The following is a 19,741-nucleotide window of genomic DNA, read 5'->3' as shown; positions in this document are numbered from 1 at the left end:
AATAGAAAACCCTACTGTTTGCTCCAATATTTTGCTCCTATCCTTCCTAAATGCAAGAAAAAATCATAACGAAAATACCTACACTACTCCATCATACTTTCCCAAGTCCAAAATAACAAAAACCTACTTGCTAAGGAGATCAAATACATTTTCAAACTCCCTGGCTTCCTACCTATCTACCTCAAGCACCAGTTCGGGGGGAAAACCCTTACTTTGATGCTCGATTCGAAGCGCGCAAGCACTCAAGGTTTGAATCTGTTATCTCGGCAACGGAACCAAAATGTGGGAGCTTTCGCTCAACCGCCAAGATCCACATACCACTTATTGTTTCAAGCGCTCCAAGTCAAGCACTAATGGCTACCTCTCACATAGCCGATGCGCCATCCATATCTACGGGTGTAGTGAGCTTACCTCCATGCCGATCGAGTTACCTCCTCTCCTGCGCACTCCGGTACCTCCACGATCCAAGTGCAAGCTTCAAGCAAGCTCCATTCTCAAGCTCCACGCTCCAAGCTCCATTGTTGTGAGTAAGACAAGAGAAGAGAAGAGAAGAGAAGAAGAGAGAAGAAGATGGAGAGCTTCTCCTCCTAGGTCCCTCACCCTCACACACTCACTCCCTCACACTCTCACACTCCCTCTCTCAAGCACAAGCTCAAGCAAGCAAGAAGAAGAAGAAGAAGAAGAAGAAGAAGAAGAAGAAGAAGAAGAAGAGGATACCCACTTTTGGCCACACACAAGAATGAGCTGCTCGTTCACTTTTCAACTTTATATACAAAACCCTAAATCCCATTTTTTGGGCGGTCATCCCCTTATCCCCTTTTTTACATGGCTGGCCATGGCCTAGGCCCTTTTTCCCCTTGTCCTCCTATCATCCTGGCTTCCTTCCTACCGTCCATTTACCTTTACAAATTACACGGGTGAGAGCCCGGCACTCTTAAATTAAACCATGGTGTGCCTTGTGCTTTTTTAAAACAATATAGACTTGCGCTTTTTCTCATGCGCCATTTTCCTTGATTCAGGATTTTTCTACACTTCTTGTGTTTCCAGATTCTTCTTGGTGTGCCTTCGTCTTCTATTTCACTTTTGCCTTGGCCTTATCTTCTACTTTAGATTTTCCATCTTTTCCACCTTGTTCGTTTGAGGGTTAACAAACTACAACAATTTTAATATGGATAACAATAGATGGATTCCTACTACCATCTCTATTGATAGTTGGCTTATGTTGTAGACAAGAAAGAGAAACAACGTGGAAGTGAATTCATTGACACCTACAAGGGGTGAATCAAGGATTTCAAAGTTGAAAGATCAAGGAAAAAAATCAAGGAAACCTCTAACAGGTCATTGGCCAAGGATGGGGTGTTTTTTTAAATGACAAGTTTTACAATGCACCATTAAGCATAACAAGATTTGGATCTCTCAACCCTCTTCTACACCCAACTTTGGATAGTGTAGAGTGGCCAATCCCAAAAGCGAAAACGTGTGAAGCTTATAGATTAAAGATTTGCGCATATATTTAAATATATCTACGCTCTAATGTAGCTAGAAGATAAGTGAAAATCACAATCTTCATATCATTATAAATTTTTATGGATTTTTTAAATGATGAGGAAGTTCGAAAAACAACATCAATGTTCGTATGCAAATCGAAGAAATGTATGGACTTTCTAGGTCAGAGCTAGGATATTAAAAACATGTGTGGGATTATGTTCAAAGTGAAACGAAAATTTTTTGTTTACAAATATATGATTGCATCACAAAATTATATTTTGACTTTATATTTACATGAGATGGCATTATGTGAATGGAAAGATCGTGGCAATTGATCAAGACTTACAAGATGATGCTGATAATCCCGTGATGATGTTGGAGGTTTTGTTGGAGGATAAGTTCTTAACAATGCTCAATGTAAGGGCAAACATCTCTTTACGTCAAGTGCAAATGGACCTAACGAATGAGCACCTAAATATCCCTGCTACTTATTTGTTCAAGTAAAATGGTGACAAGGTAAATAGAATATGTAATCCAAAAGTGTAGTACATTGTCTAAGATATATTTTACATGTTTACAAATAGCATGAATCATGGTGAACCTTATGTGCAAGTGTCCTAGACAAAATACAGAAGTACTTTATATAAGGACATTCACACTACACATGTTTTCCTCTTGCCTCAACTTATCCGATAGTAAAAATGAAAATACAAATGCAAAATTATAAGAAGGATAAAAATTTATACAAAAACTATTTGAATTCCATTTTCAATGATGGCAATTTGATGACAAAAGCTCTGGAATATGTACAATAGGGTAATTTTTTATTTCAATACTATACAATCTTTGCATCCTCTCTATATCAAAAATGTCCAAATAGTCAGTGTCGTAAGTGGGTTGCAGATCATCTAAGTCAATGGCATTGGGATGGGGATATGGCATTCCGACTTGGGGTTCTGAGCGTGGAGTTGAAGGGTCATACGCAAGTGGTATTGAGAGATTTTGTTGAAAAGTACAATTGGTAAGATTTTCAACAATTTCTGCTCTAAGTAGAAGAAGGTCATCATCTATATAAGTTGCTAAGTGCTCACCCTGCATAAAATCGTAGAAATGAGACTAAGTATAAATTTTTTAAGGCTATGTGGGGTTAAATAAAAAAAAGGTAAACTTGCATTGTTGGTTTGTTGCCCAAGTACATGTTCCAAGAGCATTTTTGCATTGTAGTAAACTCTCCATCCACAGTTATGGCCATCACCCTGCTTTGGCACTCTGCAAAGAATAATTCTTATGTTGTCCAATATTTCATGATCTTGAACCACTGCCTCAAAGCCCTTTACTAGCTTTTCTAAAGAACTATTTTGGTAAAGGAAAACACAGTTAGTGCTTTTCTTTCTCATCCTCACCCTCTCCCTCTCCCTCTCATGGAATTTACTGCTTCACATTGTCATGGCATCCTTCAATTGAGTTGGCTAGAAAGCATCCCCATGTGGGAATATCATAAACATTCAGGCTCCAATGAGATCTACAAGGCAAGAAGGACAATAAAGTCTAGCAATTTTTTTAAAAAAATCAGATAACTTAAAAGAAACATACCAAAAAGGCCTTATGTTTCATGGTATGCCATAAATATTGTATGAGATCCAAATTGCAATCTCGGTATCACAGGCACACATCTAGATACGATATTCTCTCTTGGGTCAAAACTATCGATAGGAGAGAACCTATGATAAAAACCTTCTCTTGAACATCAGAGGGAAGATTTATAAGAATTAAGCTACAAAAGCAAATAAATAGTAAGATTTATACCATATGAATATGAGAAAAACATGCAAAATTTTTAGAGTTTCACAATAACTTAAGATTGCAATCATTACACGATCATTTACCTCCTTTTGAAGGTTTGAGAGGCCTTAAATATCCTTCTCGCTAAAGCGGATGGCACTGAGTTACTGGCTGCTAGTGTGGCCTTCTTAAAGGCAAGACAATATCAAAAAATGAACCCAGCATCTCAATGCCTCACAATTGTCCTCATGCATGCTAACATGCCTTTCTCTTTTCTGCACAGTCTCTCTCTCAACCTTTCTCTCCTTGGCCTCCATCTCATGAGTCTCCCTTTCTTCTTGGGCAACCTTCTGGGCATTTAGCCTTGTCTTGTGGGAGTGTCAGGGTGTGACATCAGTCACCCTCACCTCTTTACTCTTTTTGAGGGGAGGGATCTCTAAAATTCCCTTCATCTTCTTGTCTGTAATGCCTTGTGGGATCAGCAACTTATCATATCTGAACCTGAGTAACCTGAGGGATGTGAAGTCCCTAGGCATCGCTATCACCCTATGGGCATGAGCTGCCAAAATGCAGGAGTCCTAAAAAATTCTACCATAAAGTCCTTGGCGGCTTCATGCAAGCAATCTCATGCTAAGGCATACCAGTGGAAGTCCACGTATTTTGTTTTGCATATACCTTTAACAGTCTTGGTAAATGGCATATTTGCAATTGACTAAGGCATGTTGTTGGTACCGCTTACGACGAGCTCTTGTCTGCGCAAGGGGGTCATCCTCTTCTTAGAACTAGAACCATGTTACGAGCTTGGGTCGGGGGCCAATGCATCATCTTGCACATTCTGCCTAGAGGATGCTCCCTGCTCTGCAATGTGTGGGTCTCTGGACGATACTACCCTCGCGGTTCGCTTTATTCTAGCCATGTCTACAAAAGAGTATAAATATAGTATTAGAACTCCCAATGAGGAAAGGGCAAAAAACTATAGATATGGGATAAAAGAGACCGAATTCACACAACACAAGGGAGGGGGGTCCCAAAATTAGGAGTCACCCCTTGCATTGTGCATGACAGGGGAAACTGCAAAATGTGAGGGGTGGGGGGTCCCAAAATTAGGAGTGCAATCAGTCCCGAAATTAGGAGTCCCCCCACATTGTGTGGGGCTGGAGGAAACCGCACAACGTGAAGGTGGGGAGCCACTACATTAGGAGGTCCCCCATCCTTACCTTATGCAGCTCTGGTCCCACTGAAGAGGAAATTGTACAACAGGATAGTGGGGTCACAATATAGGAGGCCTCCCCCTTGCATTGTGTGATGCCCAATGGGATAGAGGAGGACCTCACAACGTGAGGGTGGGGGTGCAAGATTGGGAGGGGCCCCCCCTTGTGTTGTGTGACTCCCACTGGGGATGGCACAACGCAAGGGGGGGCGATCGAGATTTTTCCACACCCCCATCTCATGTTGTGCAAGACCTGGGCTAGCACAACGCGAGAGAAGGGTGCTCTTTCAGCACAAGAGCACTTGTCATATTGCTTATTGCATATTTGAGTATACAAGGGTTGATTAATAATTAACTCAAGAGGACTTTAGAAATAAATGGTGGTTAGCTACTAAGATAATGATGCAAGTATAGATGCAATGTTGAAGAGTTTGAGAATGAATATGATTCTAATAAGCCATCAAGAGGTGTGGAAAATCAAAGGGTGCATCCACCTAATTAGGGAGCTAGAGTAGTGATTATTGGTTGGCTGTTAAAGCTTTGAATAGAACCCTAACTAACATGTATCAAGCCTATTAAAAGACACTACCACTAATGCAAAAACACTATTCTACATGCATTTATTTAGTCTCTTTCCTATAGCTCCATTCTCTCATAACACCCTCTACTCTCAAAGATCTTGACTACATTGACATTTCAAACAACGCATGGTGATGTAGTGGCTTTTATGCCTTCATACCTTCCATCTATACTAAACAAGCTACATGGTGAAAGTACTATATTTTTAATTATCAACCCTTACATAACACCCTCTACTCTCAAAGATCTTGACTACATTGACATTTCAAACAACGCATGGTGTAGTGGCTTTTATGCCTTCATACCTTCCATCTATACTAGACAAACTACATGGTGAAACTACTATATTTTTAATTATCAACCCTTACATCATTCTCGTGTGTGTGTGTGTGTGTGTGTGTGTGTGTGTGTGTGTGTGTGTGTGTGTGTGTGTGTGTGTGTGTGTGTGTGTGTGTGTTAGGTAATTATCAACCCTTATTTCATTTCCCTCCCTCCCTCCCTTGATGATCGTAAGCGTCACTACAAGTGCATCCATCTTATGTTTTTTTTTCTCTCTTGATAATATGTTATATGAAATTAAATTTATTTTGGCTTTCTGCTTTTTTTAAATATTATTTGGGTATAGTATTCAATCTTACATCTAAGCTTTATATCTCACTTTGATCAATACAAATAGGGATTCTTCAAATTATAAGGGAGACATTGTGAACATGATGATTGATTTATCATTTACAATGTTCAAAATATGCCACTTGAAATAGTCTCCCTAATTTAAAGTATAGAAGAGAATAATGATCTCTCTACCATATACAAGATTCAAAATACATCCTTTGAATCATTACTTTAACTCATCTTGGGATACCACTTGAATGAGTACTTTCACAATGGCATTAAAATGATCTTTTGAAATGTTAGATTAATCTCAAGGAGATTGAAAAATAGGGTGCACCAAATAAGAAGGATATATTAGAAAAAACTCACATAAAATGCAACAATCCATGCACAATTGATGATTCATTGCATTAAACAACTATTACAAGTTGAAAAAATAAAGGAATGTAAACATGAGAAATATATTGAGCTAGCCAATCTTGTTCTGTCTTTCATATATGTGGATGAATGTCTCCACCAAGGTTATAGTAGAAAGATTCTCACAAAACATGAAATAATCAATGCATATGTGGGGATTCATTGCATTCATTGCAGGTTGAAGTTGATCTAGTCAATCTTTTTCTCTCTAACATACATGTAGATATACATCTCAACTAAGGCAACACTTATGCCCCATGCAACAACTATGGAATAGTCACCTGCAAGAAGGATGGGAACATCGAAACCCTTTTGCAATATTATAAGTGCAATTCGAGCATTAATCACAGCATACCTGCTCCAATCCATAAAAGGAAAAAGGTTGATTGAGCTATTTATTTGAGCATTTACTAGTGAAGATTTGGAATGAATAGATTCAAAACATTGTAAATCTCAACTTAACTGTGTTCCTACCTAAACTGGCTTTCTTTCACTCGTACTAATGTTTATTAACATAAGACATCATGAGCTTTGTGCTAGAGTTCATGTTTCACAAGCCCAATAATTGGTACATGGCCTAGACTTGATTATATCATAGAAAAAAGAGGAGTAGATTGACATTGATGCCAATATTTTTCAAATGAGATTTTCAATGCTGATGCAAACAAAAAATGGGGGAACGAACTTATAGATTTTTGTGTACTTTACAAGAGATATTCCCCTTTCCAACATTTAACATACATATCCCAAACAACAAAATGATATTGAATTCTTCCATGACAATCTTCTAATTTCAAAGGTTCAATAGGAGGTCTAGAGATATTCTACTTTAAGGAGGTTATTGTGATCCACTCAATTAAACAAGACTAAATAATGCCATGATGCTCCACATGTTGGAGGAGAGGAGAAGGTGGCCAAATTTATCTTCTCAAAAATAGTGTAAAGATGGTGACAAAGTACTCAAAATATTTATAATGCTCTGACTAGATGCTCAATGGCATAATTAGCATTGATAATTGTGAGTTATGTCCTTTATCACAACCTTGAATGGAGTAATTTTTTGAACTTGCTATCCATCATCTCACCAAACTCTACAAAAGGGGGGAACCATTCTTTATCTCCCAATCATTGAGCTTCAACAATGTCATCATCTTCTTCTTTAACCCACAATCACTACAACAAACAACCTCTTTGTCCTAACCTTTGATGCCTCGACTCCCCTCACACTATTCTAGAATTTAGCAATAGTGTTATGGCTATTGCTATCCCTTTCTTGCTAGTCGAAATGCAAAGCCAATTTTGATCTATAACGAATAGGCCCACCATGCACAGCTCATGGAGGCTCCATCCAAAGATGCAACAAAAGGAACCAATCACTAAGAGAAAGCTAAGATGAAGCATGGACCTTGTCTACACATTAATGTGCTAGTCACATGTAGCTTGTGTATGCTAACTAACTAGCAATGTACAATAGCAAGTGGAAACTAGTCTTATAGCCACTTACTACATAATGTACTAACACTACAATCTATACACCTTCCTTGTTATTTGCTAGTGCAAACACTAGCTTCTTGTTATCTTGTCCTCTCCATCTCTCATGTGTGTGTGTATGGAGAATGTGAGAGAATTTGAGAGTAAGTATAATAGGGTGAGGTATTTAGTATGAGTGTGAGAGCTTCTCATCTATCTCCTAGTTCTCTTCTCTTCTCCTCTCCTTCTTCAATGTGTGGAACATCATGACATGATTGAGGAGCAAGGTAACACGTGTATGGAGCTAGAAATCACATCGGGGTCTAAGAGCCAAGCCTAATTTTTGGGGATTCAAGGAAGGTAAGATGCTCATGTCTTCATAGGCTATATTGGGTGTACATGTTGTGAGAGGGAAAGTGCAGCTCTTCCTCTATCTCCTCTCATGAAGTGATGGCCTAAGCTACAACTCACAAGATCCATGAACAATGTTTTTGTTTTGTGTAAATTTTCACTTCTTAAAATCTAGGTCCTCGAACAAGTCAAGCAAAAAGTAGGGTCATCTTTGAGCCCCAAAAATTACAATGATCGCCTAAGATTGAAAATTTTGGCACAAAATTTGAGCTTTGATAACCTAAAATGGCTATTTCTGTAGAGAAAAAGTATGGGTATTCATAAAGATCCATGTCAAAGTATATAGCAACATGCAATAAGACAACTTTCAAGTTGGGAACCTTGTCACCAAATTATAATCAATCTTTTAATAGAGATCAATGTCCATGAATAACACAACAAATCTTAAGTAGAGGGCATATGAGTTGAGAAATCAACTCTCTATTTCAATTCCTATTATCATAGAATTGCATCACAAGTGGATACAAAGTTGAATCGCAAGTTGCCAACAATAGCAATATTGATATGAATGATTCAAAGCATATCCTTGACATGTATGCATTTAAGTTAGACATGCACTTATAGTAAAAGGTTTGGTGGCTAGACTACAAAAATGTAGTTGGAATAATGAAATGTTGCCTTACATTAAAGAAAGATTGTTATCAAATGCATTGCAAGAAGCCATGAGTTCGCTCGCATTGCACAATCCAAGGGATCACATCCATGCTTTTATGGGATTATACCCTTGTGAATTAACCTTTATAGTCGTGTTGCACTGATACAGCACAACTTGTAATTTTTGTGACCCGATCATTGACTTTGAAGTTTGTCTCTAAGAGTAGTTTACAATCACAACAATTACTAACCACACTAGGTGTTATTAATGTGCTCTTTATGAACATTATATTGTGCAACAACTTGGGCACCTTATATTCACAAACATTCTAAGATTTTCTTGAATGAAATGCACTTATATGGGCTGATAGTTCTAACAAATAGGCCTTCTTACAATGTGTAAACCCTAGATTTGTGAGTAGGTGTGTCCTAAGGATTTTGCGCTAAAGTCACTCTCATGGTGTTCTATGGCTACAATCACACGTCCTTGAGTTGTTCTAGGAGGAACATGGGCTTTTAAATTTCATAATTTTTGTTCAAATCCTACACATCTAGTTCAAAGAACTTTGTGCAAATAAAGATTTCTATTCATTTTGCATCATTCACGTACTCTTTGAGAAGCTTCAAGAAGCTATAGGTATGCACGAGCATGCATGGGAGCATTGCTTTTATATTTTCAAGGAGAGCTTCTAGCGCTGCTTTAATTCAAAAAAGTAAGGGCTCCCTCAATATTTCCCTTTAAAAAGAGAAAGTCTAGGCAACAAAGTAAACTTAAATTAAACTACATAGGTCTTAACTAAGCAAATCTAAAAGTAAGCCATTTAACTCAAGTCAAATGAGAGTGAGTTTTGGAGAAGACTCGCCTTCTCAACCAAGGGTGAGCTTTTGGAGGAGACTCACCATACAAGTATAACAACATATGCCCTTACAATCAATGCTAATATATAGAAACACTTTGGATTCAAACTCCCAATGACAAGACAAGTCTTCAACTCCTATATGTTAGCAAAGGAAAGGCTTAACAAGAAATAGAGTGGAATAGATTTCAATAAAAAAGAAGTGGCCAAGTGGCTTTGATTTTGGAGAAGCATAACCTAATATGCTCACTACTATTAGCAAGAATGTTTAGCTCATACTCTTTCCACAATATTCTTGTCTGCATGACAAAACCAAATGGAGGAAAACTATTAACAAGGATGCTTAGCTCATACTCTTTTAACAATATTCTTGTCCAAATGACAACCAAATTGAGGGAATTCGAGTCCAAGGCTCTCATACTCACTATGCCATTTGCAGATATTGAGAGCTCTAATCTAGGCAATTCCTTGGTGGGAGGGAGAAAGAGGTAGAGCTATGTTCGCCCTCTCATGACAAGCACACCTCGATGTAGCCTATGGAACCACAAGAAGCTTACATCCCTTGAATGCCCGTGAAGAAGGATTGTCTCTTGGGCCTTATTGTGGTGCCAAGCTCCATGCTTGTATTGCCACACTCCTTGATTGTGTCATGATGCTTTATAAATTAGAGAAAGGAGAAGAGGAGAGGAGAGCAGATATCTCTCGCACACCCCCCCCCCCCCAACACACACACACACAAGGTCTAGTCTTGCTCTTAGCATGCTCTCTAGTAATTGGCTCCTATTGTGTCTCTTGCTTGGAGCCTCCATAGGGCATCATGGCAAACCTATTGATTACAGCTAACCATTGACTTGCTAGTCAATGCTTAGCTCCTTACATTACGTCCCTTAATGGAGACTTCATGTTCTCCTTTTAAAACCTATCATCCATGTTATTGTTGGTTGTCAAAGCATAACTTTGCTATCTATCGTTCCACCTTATTGCACGTGTTGCTATTTTAGCTTGCCATGTAGTGTTCAACCATCATGCAACTGTTTGTTGCCCCAAACATAATGAATGTTCTCTAAAATAACCACCAAAAGGTAAATTTCTCCCATCAAAGACACTTGAATGCAAGTTTTACCACTTGGCCTACTTACTAAGGATCTTTATAAATGATGGTACATTGCATCCTTGTTCACATTGATTGACTATACCTTTAGTAGCATGCAACCTAGATCACCACTTTGAGTGTCCCCTAATCCTTGTCTAATGCTGCCAACTTACATTTGGTGCTTCATGGCAAACGTTTTTAAACATATTTTATTATCTTCAATATTTTATATTCTTTCTTTGTTTTTCTATCATTTTCCCTTATCTCTTACCTCCCCCTTCATTCTGTTCTCCCATTGTCCCTCTCTCTCTCTCTCTCTCTCTCTCTCTCTCTCTCTCTCTCTCTCTCTTACTTTGATTTACACACACACACACCCCCACGCCTAGATTGCGCTTCGCACTGGGTGGGTCCGTTTTTTTTTTTTTGGGGGGGGGGGGGGGGGGACGCGTGGCACCCGCCCCCGTGTTCTCTTTTTTTTTGGTGGGGGAGGTGGGGGCTACCACGTGGCACCCGCCCCCACCTCTCCTTAACTAAGTATAGATTAAAAGATTAAAAGATGTCAAATGAGGTTTCAAGAAACATCCTCTCCTAGTACGTGTAATGCTCTCCACGAAGCAACATTGTTAAAGATAAGGTATCTTTCTAAAATCAGAATTGCAAGCTACACATGAACAGATTGAGAGAAAGGCGGCGGTATTACCCCGTGACGGCGGTCCTGATCATCCAGCGGCGGTGAGCCTGGATCCGCTTGCGCTTGGCGGAGAGGACGGCCATGGCCAGGGACAGCAGGTGGAAGACGCCCGCGGCGCCCATAAAGGCCCGCCCCACGCTCCCGAACTCGCTGTGGGCGAGCATGACGGTGCACCCCGTCACGCCCAGCACTGTGGATGCCCCCACGAACGCATACCCCAGCTGCCGGTGCAGCTTCAGGTTCCGCCCTCTCAAGGACCCGCTGAACTGCAGGGGAGCCACCCCCATGTAAACCAGCCCTAAAAACGCGTGGACCTGGGCAAAGTCCGTGAGAAGCAGCCCGTATCACATCTCAATGTCAGAAGCCGCGCTCTCTCTCTCTCTCTCTCTCTCTCTCTCTCTCTATATATATATATATATATATATATATATATATATATATATATATATATATATATATGTATGTATGTATGTATGTATGATACTGTGTGTGTAGCTGGTCCTACCTGCCAAAGCCGCGTGTAGTCCACTATGTGAAGACCCGCGATGTCGTAGCGACCCGCTAAGGCAGCCAGGGTTAGGTGCTTGTAGAGAGGGAAGCTCCCGATCACAAAGGGAACTGAGTAGAGAGCAAATGGCACTGATACGCTCACTACCCACCACCATCCAAGGCCACCTAATAGAGCCTCCGCATCCATATCCTCTCTCTCTCTCCCCCCCCCGATTCCTGCACACCACTCTCTTCTACTTCACGAGAAACAGATCACTCTCTGCTTATACACACACTCTCTCTCTCTCTCGCTCCTCGGAGTCCTCTCCAACACCTTTACAAGAGTCTTCTCGTCTCTTTAATGAGAAGAAACTACTTACATTTGTTTGCTTCACACGAAAAGACCGGTGACCAGCGGCTATAGAGTCAGTCCTGAGTCCGAGGCCTTGGTTTTGCGAATCTAAAGGCGTTTTGCCCTTCAAAAAGTTTTCAAAGTTTTTCACAAGAAAGGGTTAACCTTTCCTACCGCCTTTAGGGAAATTTCAAATGAAAGTGGCCTTGAACAATGCTCTTTTTGACTTATATTTATTTTTAAATAAATATTCAATATATTAATAATTATTAAACATATTTTTAAACATTAACACAAGGGCTTGATAATTTTTTAAAAAGTTTTAATGTTAAATAAGTCTTTTTAATATAAAGAGGCGTGAAGCTCTTTCCTCTTAGAATACTTCCCTATCTATAATTTTCAACTAATTCATGTACAAAATGATATCTCATATCATGCATAGTTTAAGACTTCTTGAATGACAAAGATTGATGCTTTATTGTCAGTGAAGATTGGAATTTGCTGAGGCTGATATCCAAAACTGATATCTTCCAAGAGTTTTGTTCAGGTAAATTATTTCCCAGGCAGCCATGCTACATGCCACATGTTCGGCTTTAGTAGTAGAAAGTGTTACAAAGTGTTGCTGTTTGGTGCTCCAAGAGATGGGACCAATGATAAAACCAGTGAGAGATCTTTAGATAGCAAGGTCACCACCCCAATCTGCATTGGAATATGCTCTTAAACGAAAATCATTGCTATCTTTTGTAAAACATATTCCCACATTTGATGTTGCCTTGAGATATCATAAGGCCCGTTTGAGCTGCTTCCAATGTTCATAAGTGGGCTGATGCATGGCTTTGGAGAGAATGTGTCTTGCATAAGATAAATTTGGATGGGTACATGTAATTAGATATCAAAGATATCCAAGTGCTTCCATATAAGGGATAGTCTCCATTTCATGAGCCTAGTCAAATGAAAGAGAATGGGATAAGAATGGATTCAATTGGAGATTTTAGGCAAGTGGAGTGACCATGGGATTACAGTTTAGCATGGAGTAACGGGAAAGAATAGACATAATATAGGTATAATGATGCATTTTGATGGATTTGGGTGACTATTCAATTTCAATGCCAATACAGTAATGCATAGGACCATAGTCTGTGATAGCAAACTATGAAGATATAATAGATTTAGCTTTGGACAATGCGTGAGAAGAGTTGGTAAGAATGGGAATGTCATCAACATAGAGGCCTAGGATAATGATGGTGTTGCCCTGAAGAAGAGTATAAATGTTATGATCTATTTCTAGCTCCTGAAAGCCATGGTGTATTAAGTGAGAATGAATACAAGTGTACCACTACCTTGGTGTCTGTTTTAGGCCATAAAGAGTTTTATGTAGTAGATAGACATGTGTAGGAAATTTTGGATCAACAAAGTTTGGTGGTTGAGACATATTAGATTTTGTCTTCTAAATGACCATGTAAGAAGGTAATTTCGACATCAATATGGTGAAGAATTAATTTGAAACAAGCAACTATGGAGAATAATACCTGTAAGGGTGTTAGAGGAGGAGGATAGGGAGGCAGGTTAGGATTCAGAGTAGGAGGGGAGAGAGATTGTATGGAGGGTGAGAGAGAGAGAAGGAGAGAGAAGGAAAAGAGAGAGGGAGAAGGTGGTGGGGAAAGAGAGAGAGAGGGAAGAAGGTGAGAGAAAGAAGGAAGAAAGAAAGAAAAAAAGAAAGAGAGAGGAGAGAGGAGGGGGAGTGGGTAGTTATAGGGGTAGGTGGATGAAAAAATATTTTTGTTTTTGAAATTTTTAAAGGGATAATAATAATTATTATTTTTATCTTTTTTATTTTTTAAATTTTGAGAACAAAATTTAAGAGAAGACACAACCACCCTCATCGTCTTGCGCTTATGTGCAGTAGGGCAGGGGAAATTTAATTTACAATGATAGGAGTGGGATATTGCATGGGCAAAATACGAGCGTTCACATAAGATGCAAGGTCGGCAGACATAACAAGTTACAAAAAATTAAAATTTGAAAATCCATTCGTTAGATGGAAACATAGAAAAAATAAAAAGTGGATAGGGTGATAGTGGAAACAAGATCGATGAACCGAATGAGGTGTTTGGCATCAAAAAGGGTGTTCACATAGAAAAATATCAAAAAAGGCATCCAAAAACACAGTGAAAAATTAATAACAACAAATGCGTCTAATAAAACAGAGGGCGATGAAAGGAAAAAATGTTTGACTGGGCGAGCCCAATAGGATGGCCAAGTCAAAACCTAGGTTTGAGAAAAATATGTCGTGTTCACATAGAAAAATGACAAAAATGCAAGCAAAAAATACCTGCAAACACACAAAAATTAATAATGACCAATCCATGCACCATATTAATAGGTTGTAAAAAGGAAAAATGTCCAAGGGAAAGGGAAGGTCACGGCTCTCATGTCAAATCTCCATTCTGATGTAAAAAAGGCACATTTGTATGAAAACACATTTGATTCATGTAAAATCCTTCAAAATTTAATAACTTATGTACCGTTGCTTGGAATAGAGGGCTATAAAAGGGAAAAGTGTCCAATTCAAAGGGACAAACATGATTGTGAGATCAGATTCTAATGCTGATGAACTTTGGATACATTCACATGGAAAACATACAAAATAGAAAAATTACAAAAAGGAAAGGGAAAATCCTCGGGAGAGGGGTACAACATTATGGATGGGTGGGGCAAGGACCCCAATAGGGTGTAGATAAGAAACATTTCCAATTAGTCAAGTATAAAGGATATTCGCATTGGTTTATGTAAGATGGACGCACAAGGACGCATTTATATAGTTATGACTTTCCTAGATCAAGTGATGATGACCTACAAGGCCTACACGCTAAGAAACAACTGGACCTTGATGTCCCCAAACTTAAGACATAATATACACATAGATACACAAGAGTAGGATTAGAAACACTTAGCTCGTTGAGCAAGTGGTCAAAGTAGATAATCGTTACAGTGCGAGGTGTTATAGTTGACTACAGGAGGCACCACAACTCAACATAGCATGGGTACACATGGCAAAGACCATGTAGTGACACCCATGGAGGTAGCACTATCGATGAAGGCTGGCAAGTTGTCATTATCAAAGCACATTGCTCTCAATCTTGAAAGGAGACTACCATATTGAAATGAATGGGATGGGACACTCATATTGAAAGGAGACATTAGTCACTCACCCAAATTACTCACATCGCTCAATAGATATTGAAGGACCCATATCTTACACTTGGTTTAGAATTCGAAAAGATGGGGAGGCTTAGGGGGAGTGTGCTAGAGTGTGTAAATGATGGTGCATTCGTGCATCCCAACTCGATTGGCTAGGCAACCTCATAGTGCAATGCACAAAATAGAGTGACGTGTCTTGTGGTGGTGGTAGAGGCCCATTCCATATGTGCAAGGGAAAACAAGAACATACCTGATTGCCAATTGTCCTAAGGTCCCTTAATCCTCACCTCTCAATTGGTTGAAGGAAAAAATTCAGTCACATTCAGTCCCCCCCTCTATCTCACTCTCTATTGATAGATACATGAGGGCAAGCCAGTTCTTGAAACCCATTGATATATTCCTCATGGTACTTGTGTGAATTTTGTATACCTTGTGTGTAGTTGATGGTGCAGTAGCACATCCTGCCTTCTTGTGCCAATACACAGTGCAAGAAGGAAGTCTATGGAGTGTTATAGTGTTGTGCACCAAATAGATTGTGCTTTGTGTATTGAGAGGCCTAACCCATGTGTGCAACACTCCATTCCACACATTTTACCTCTCATTAATTGAAGGGAAATGAATGGTCACTTGTCCCATCCTCTGTCTCACACTCTTTTGATAGATACAGAGGGCAACCCATGCTCACATCCCCATCCGATTCAGATGAAAGCTTAGTTACTCAAGGGGTTGTTGATAAAGATCACCCTTGCTTGTTGGTGATGATAAACAATGTCTGTTGATGAAGGACATACAAAGGGAGGTAGTTAATAGATCATGAACTTGGTTTGGATGTAGGCGCTTTCTGTTGGAGGAGTCATATGCTCTATAGGGTGACAAGATATAGTGCACCTACTAGGGAGGAAACTTCAAAACTACATCTTGGAGAGTTTGATTGATGAGTCAACTAATCTGAAATATGGGATGATTTATCAGAACCAACAAGTCATCTTTGTTGGATTGAGAGGGAAGGTAACATAACAAGGGGAGGGAGCTGGAGCTGAGGGGACAAAGGACTTCATCTACCTTGTCAGCATGAGAAATATGGATATCATTGATAGTATGGAAATTAGGAATGAAGTGTATATCCCCTATACCAATAACATGACAATCTTGCTCAAGGCCCAAAGAAATACATCCGTCAACCTCCTTGTAAGAAGAGAACCAAGCTCTATGCGGAGTAACATGACAAGATGCCATACTATCTAAAAGCCAATCAAAGGTATAGGCCGTATCACTCAGCAAGTAATCTGCAGGGTAACACGATGCCAGGAGTGCTCAACTGCATCATCATGGGTAACTACATGCACCATAGCACTATCAACAGTGGTCTCACCTACTGTATCACTGACTCTGCTCTCATGTCTAGTGCAGCGCAATCTTTTCTGCTCTCTAATCCACTTGAAGCATTTACATTTCACATGCCCTATCTTTCCACAATGAAAGCAAACAAAACCTGTAAAACCTATAGAAGAGGACAACTGCTCTATAATAGCATAAGTAGGCTGTCCAATACATCCAAGGAGCTCAAAGAATTATGGGAACTCTCATTAAAGAGAACAAGCTCATCAAGAGGATTGTCTACATGACTAGAAAAGCTGGAAGTCATCATAGCATACTACAAAGGGGACTCATCCAAACTAGAAGGGGAGAACACAAAAGGCATCAACCATGGATGCAAAAGCTCCCACACGGACAAGCCTAGTAGACAAAAGCATGACATATCCAACCACTGTAGCTCGTAGCCATAAAAGCATAAGCGTTCCTTGGAGCCGTAAATGCATAAGCATCCCTGAAACATAGGAGTATACATAACTTTGCAGTGTCTCATACCATGTATTGACATACATGTCCAGCCAAGAACGGCAGGTGGCAAATAAACTTGCAAGAGTCAAGCTCCAATAAAAGCCCAAATATCTATGTAAAAGCATCCAGATAAAAGGCTCTATAAAATACATAGCAGCAGACCATGTGCATACATGGGTGGCCATAAAGATCAACTGCTTTGTGACATACACGGACAATAGCAACCCAAATAGCATAGATGACATACAACAAAGAAGCAAGATGGCCATAACTGTAACTCCCAAGCACTATCCAAGTCCACTGATCAATAAGTATCCCACATATCAATTGCAATGAGCAATCATAGCTCAATAGGTAATTGCCAAAACAAGGGAGCAGTTCACTGCTCAATACCTGTAAGTGCATCCAACTAATAATCAAGATCCATAATCAGAGCATAAAATCCCATATAGCATCCAAGGTCGTAATGGAAAAAGCCAGATCATAATGAAAAAGGCCAAGTCAATGTCCAACTACTCAAGGGGATACTCAAATGAGTGTCGAGATGAGGCTCAAATAACTGCCACCCATAACCAAAGCATAAAGCATTCACCAAGACATCATAACCCGTACTGTTGGGTAGCCTAGGCATAAACCATGTCATAGATGAAATGCCAGCTGCAAAGAAGTGACATTCAAACCCAAATCGAGCTCTAATCTCAGCTCAAAAGCATTCCAGAGCATAGACAAGACATGTGGCATAGTCCAAATACATCATGACATCATACCGAGTAGCTGGGAGCACCCCGTGATGACCAATAGGCATAATCCAAATGTAGCATAAATAGCCTCAGTCCTGAAGTTTCCACAACAAATAACAATCCAAATCTGAGTAAAATAATGCTCAAACCAGGCTCAAATCAAGTGCCAACTCATATGTATACATTCCTAGACATGTAGGCACCAACTGGGCATAATCGGGCATCAAATGCCAAGACCTATAAGCGTAAAATTGAAGTAACAGGTGGCTATCCTATTTTGGACAGCAGATCTAGGACTATTCAAAATAGTTAATGGCTGAGCTAAATCAGCTCCAAATGTGTCTCACTAAGAGGCATAACATCCACAAGTGATCCGATATCAATAGATATCAATAGAAGCATCACATAGGCCATAGGCATACAAATACATGTTGTATCAGACCTGAAATCTATTGCAAAATATTCTATCATCAGAATTTGGTAAATCCAACATCACCATCGTGTCTAGAGCATGCCAAAACCCCAACTTAGACTCTTACCTTGCCTGAATCGGGTTCCGAATGCCCGAGATATGACAAAAAGAGTGAATTTGAGCCATTTTTTCAAACAGGCGCAAATAAAACGTGAGGATGCTGATGTACTTGAGGGGCCAAATCAGGGTGGGTAGGGGATGAGCAAGAGCCCAATGAAGGCCTACACAACCCTAGGACAAGTCCAAGCAAGAGGTAAAGAGAACAAGCTTCAATGATGAAAGCTATGGCTACCTCTTCATGAAACCCTGCTGTTCATGTCAAAGAATGGCTGAGAACTAAGTGAGAAGCAAGTTCTCATACCTCATGTAGATGTCGAGGAAGGACGGAAAGTGCTCATGAAGGACCTGCTCTGATACCAGTTGAAAAGGATACATGAGATGCGGGAGAGAAGAGCACACACAATGTAGGTGTTGTCAACAATGTTACGACAGCCTTATTGCACTTTCATATATATATGAATAAAAAATATGGGCAGTCACTGTACATGCGCAAGCCCAAGGGCCTTTTACCCCAACACGCACCACCTCTCTCACTCGCACCACTCCACTTGAACCACCTCTCACTCACACCACCTCAACCCTAGCTCATTCACTCACACCACCTCATTCACTTGCACCTCACTCATTCGAATCACCTCCCATTTGAGCCACCACACCTCACTCACACATAAGAAGAGTTTACACATACTACTATACAAGCCCACTCACACCTCACTTCTCCTTTACTCATACTCACACCTCTCTCACTAATCCCCCACTTACTCATCCACACTCATCCCTACTCACTCATCCTCCCTCAACTATCACTTATCACCCACTCACACTAACCAATCACTCCCACGCTCACTCACACTCCCACTTACACACACACACACTATGCCTCAAGGCTCACTGATACTTGTCTTACTCACATTCTAAATTTGAACCTCTTGCTTTACATATTTGCATCAATGTTCCATCCTTGCCATATTGTTAGCATGACATGGTTGTGATACTTTGAGGAATTGCTTGCACCCATGCACATTGCATTGGAAAGGAAAGACTGATTTTACACACCTCACTCTTGCAAGTTTTTGAATCAAAGTGTTGCAAAGTGCCCTGATAACTTTTAGGTTTTGAAGTCAAGCATTTAAAATAAATATCTTAATGACTTAAGAACTCAACAAGGAGCTTGTTAAACTAAGTAACCACCTCGTCATATTGGAAGGACCTAGCACACATTGCACTTAGCACCTAGGCAACCTTGGCAACACACACTGGGCTAACATTACCATAGGTCAATTAAGATCATAATACACAACCACAATAGTCACTTTCACATCTACATATAGGGCACACTACAAGTCATTAGGGGGGGGAATCATCCAGCCAAGCCTCCATC

The 19,741-nt window shown here is 39.9% G+C and overlaps 1 protein-coding gene across 1 annotated transcript; it reads right to left on the bottom strand.

Moving 5' to 3' along the window:
* Nucleotides 1–6,113: 6,113 nt before the first annotated feature.
* On the bottom strand, nucleotides 6,114–12,046 carry LOC148038717 (uncharacterized). Its single transcript, XM_087674513.1, has 3 exons — nucleotides 11,710–12,046; nucleotides 11,214–11,518; nucleotides 6,114–6,443 (listed from the first exon to the last, which is right to left on the bottom strand). The coding sequence occupies exons 1-3, from the start codon at nucleotides 11,899–11,901 to the stop codon at nucleotides 6,278–6,280; spliced, it is 663 nt and encodes a 220-aa protein (XP_087530639.1). The 5' UTR covers nucleotides 11,902–12,046; the 3' UTR covers nucleotides 6,114–6,277.
* Nucleotides 12,047–19,741: the final 7,695 nt, after the last annotated feature.

Source organism: Lygodium microphyllum, chromosome 3 (assembly GCF_053477565.2).
Source record: "Lygodium microphyllum isolate KBCC chromosome 3, Lygodium_microphyllum_v1.1.10, whole genome shotgun sequence".
Taxonomy (NCBI): domain Eukaryota; kingdom Viridiplantae; phylum Streptophyta; class Polypodiopsida; order Schizaeales; family Lygodiaceae; genus Lygodium; species Lygodium microphyllum.
Note: the sequence above shows the minus strand (reverse complement) of the source record. Positions and strands in the feature narration are given on the sequence as shown.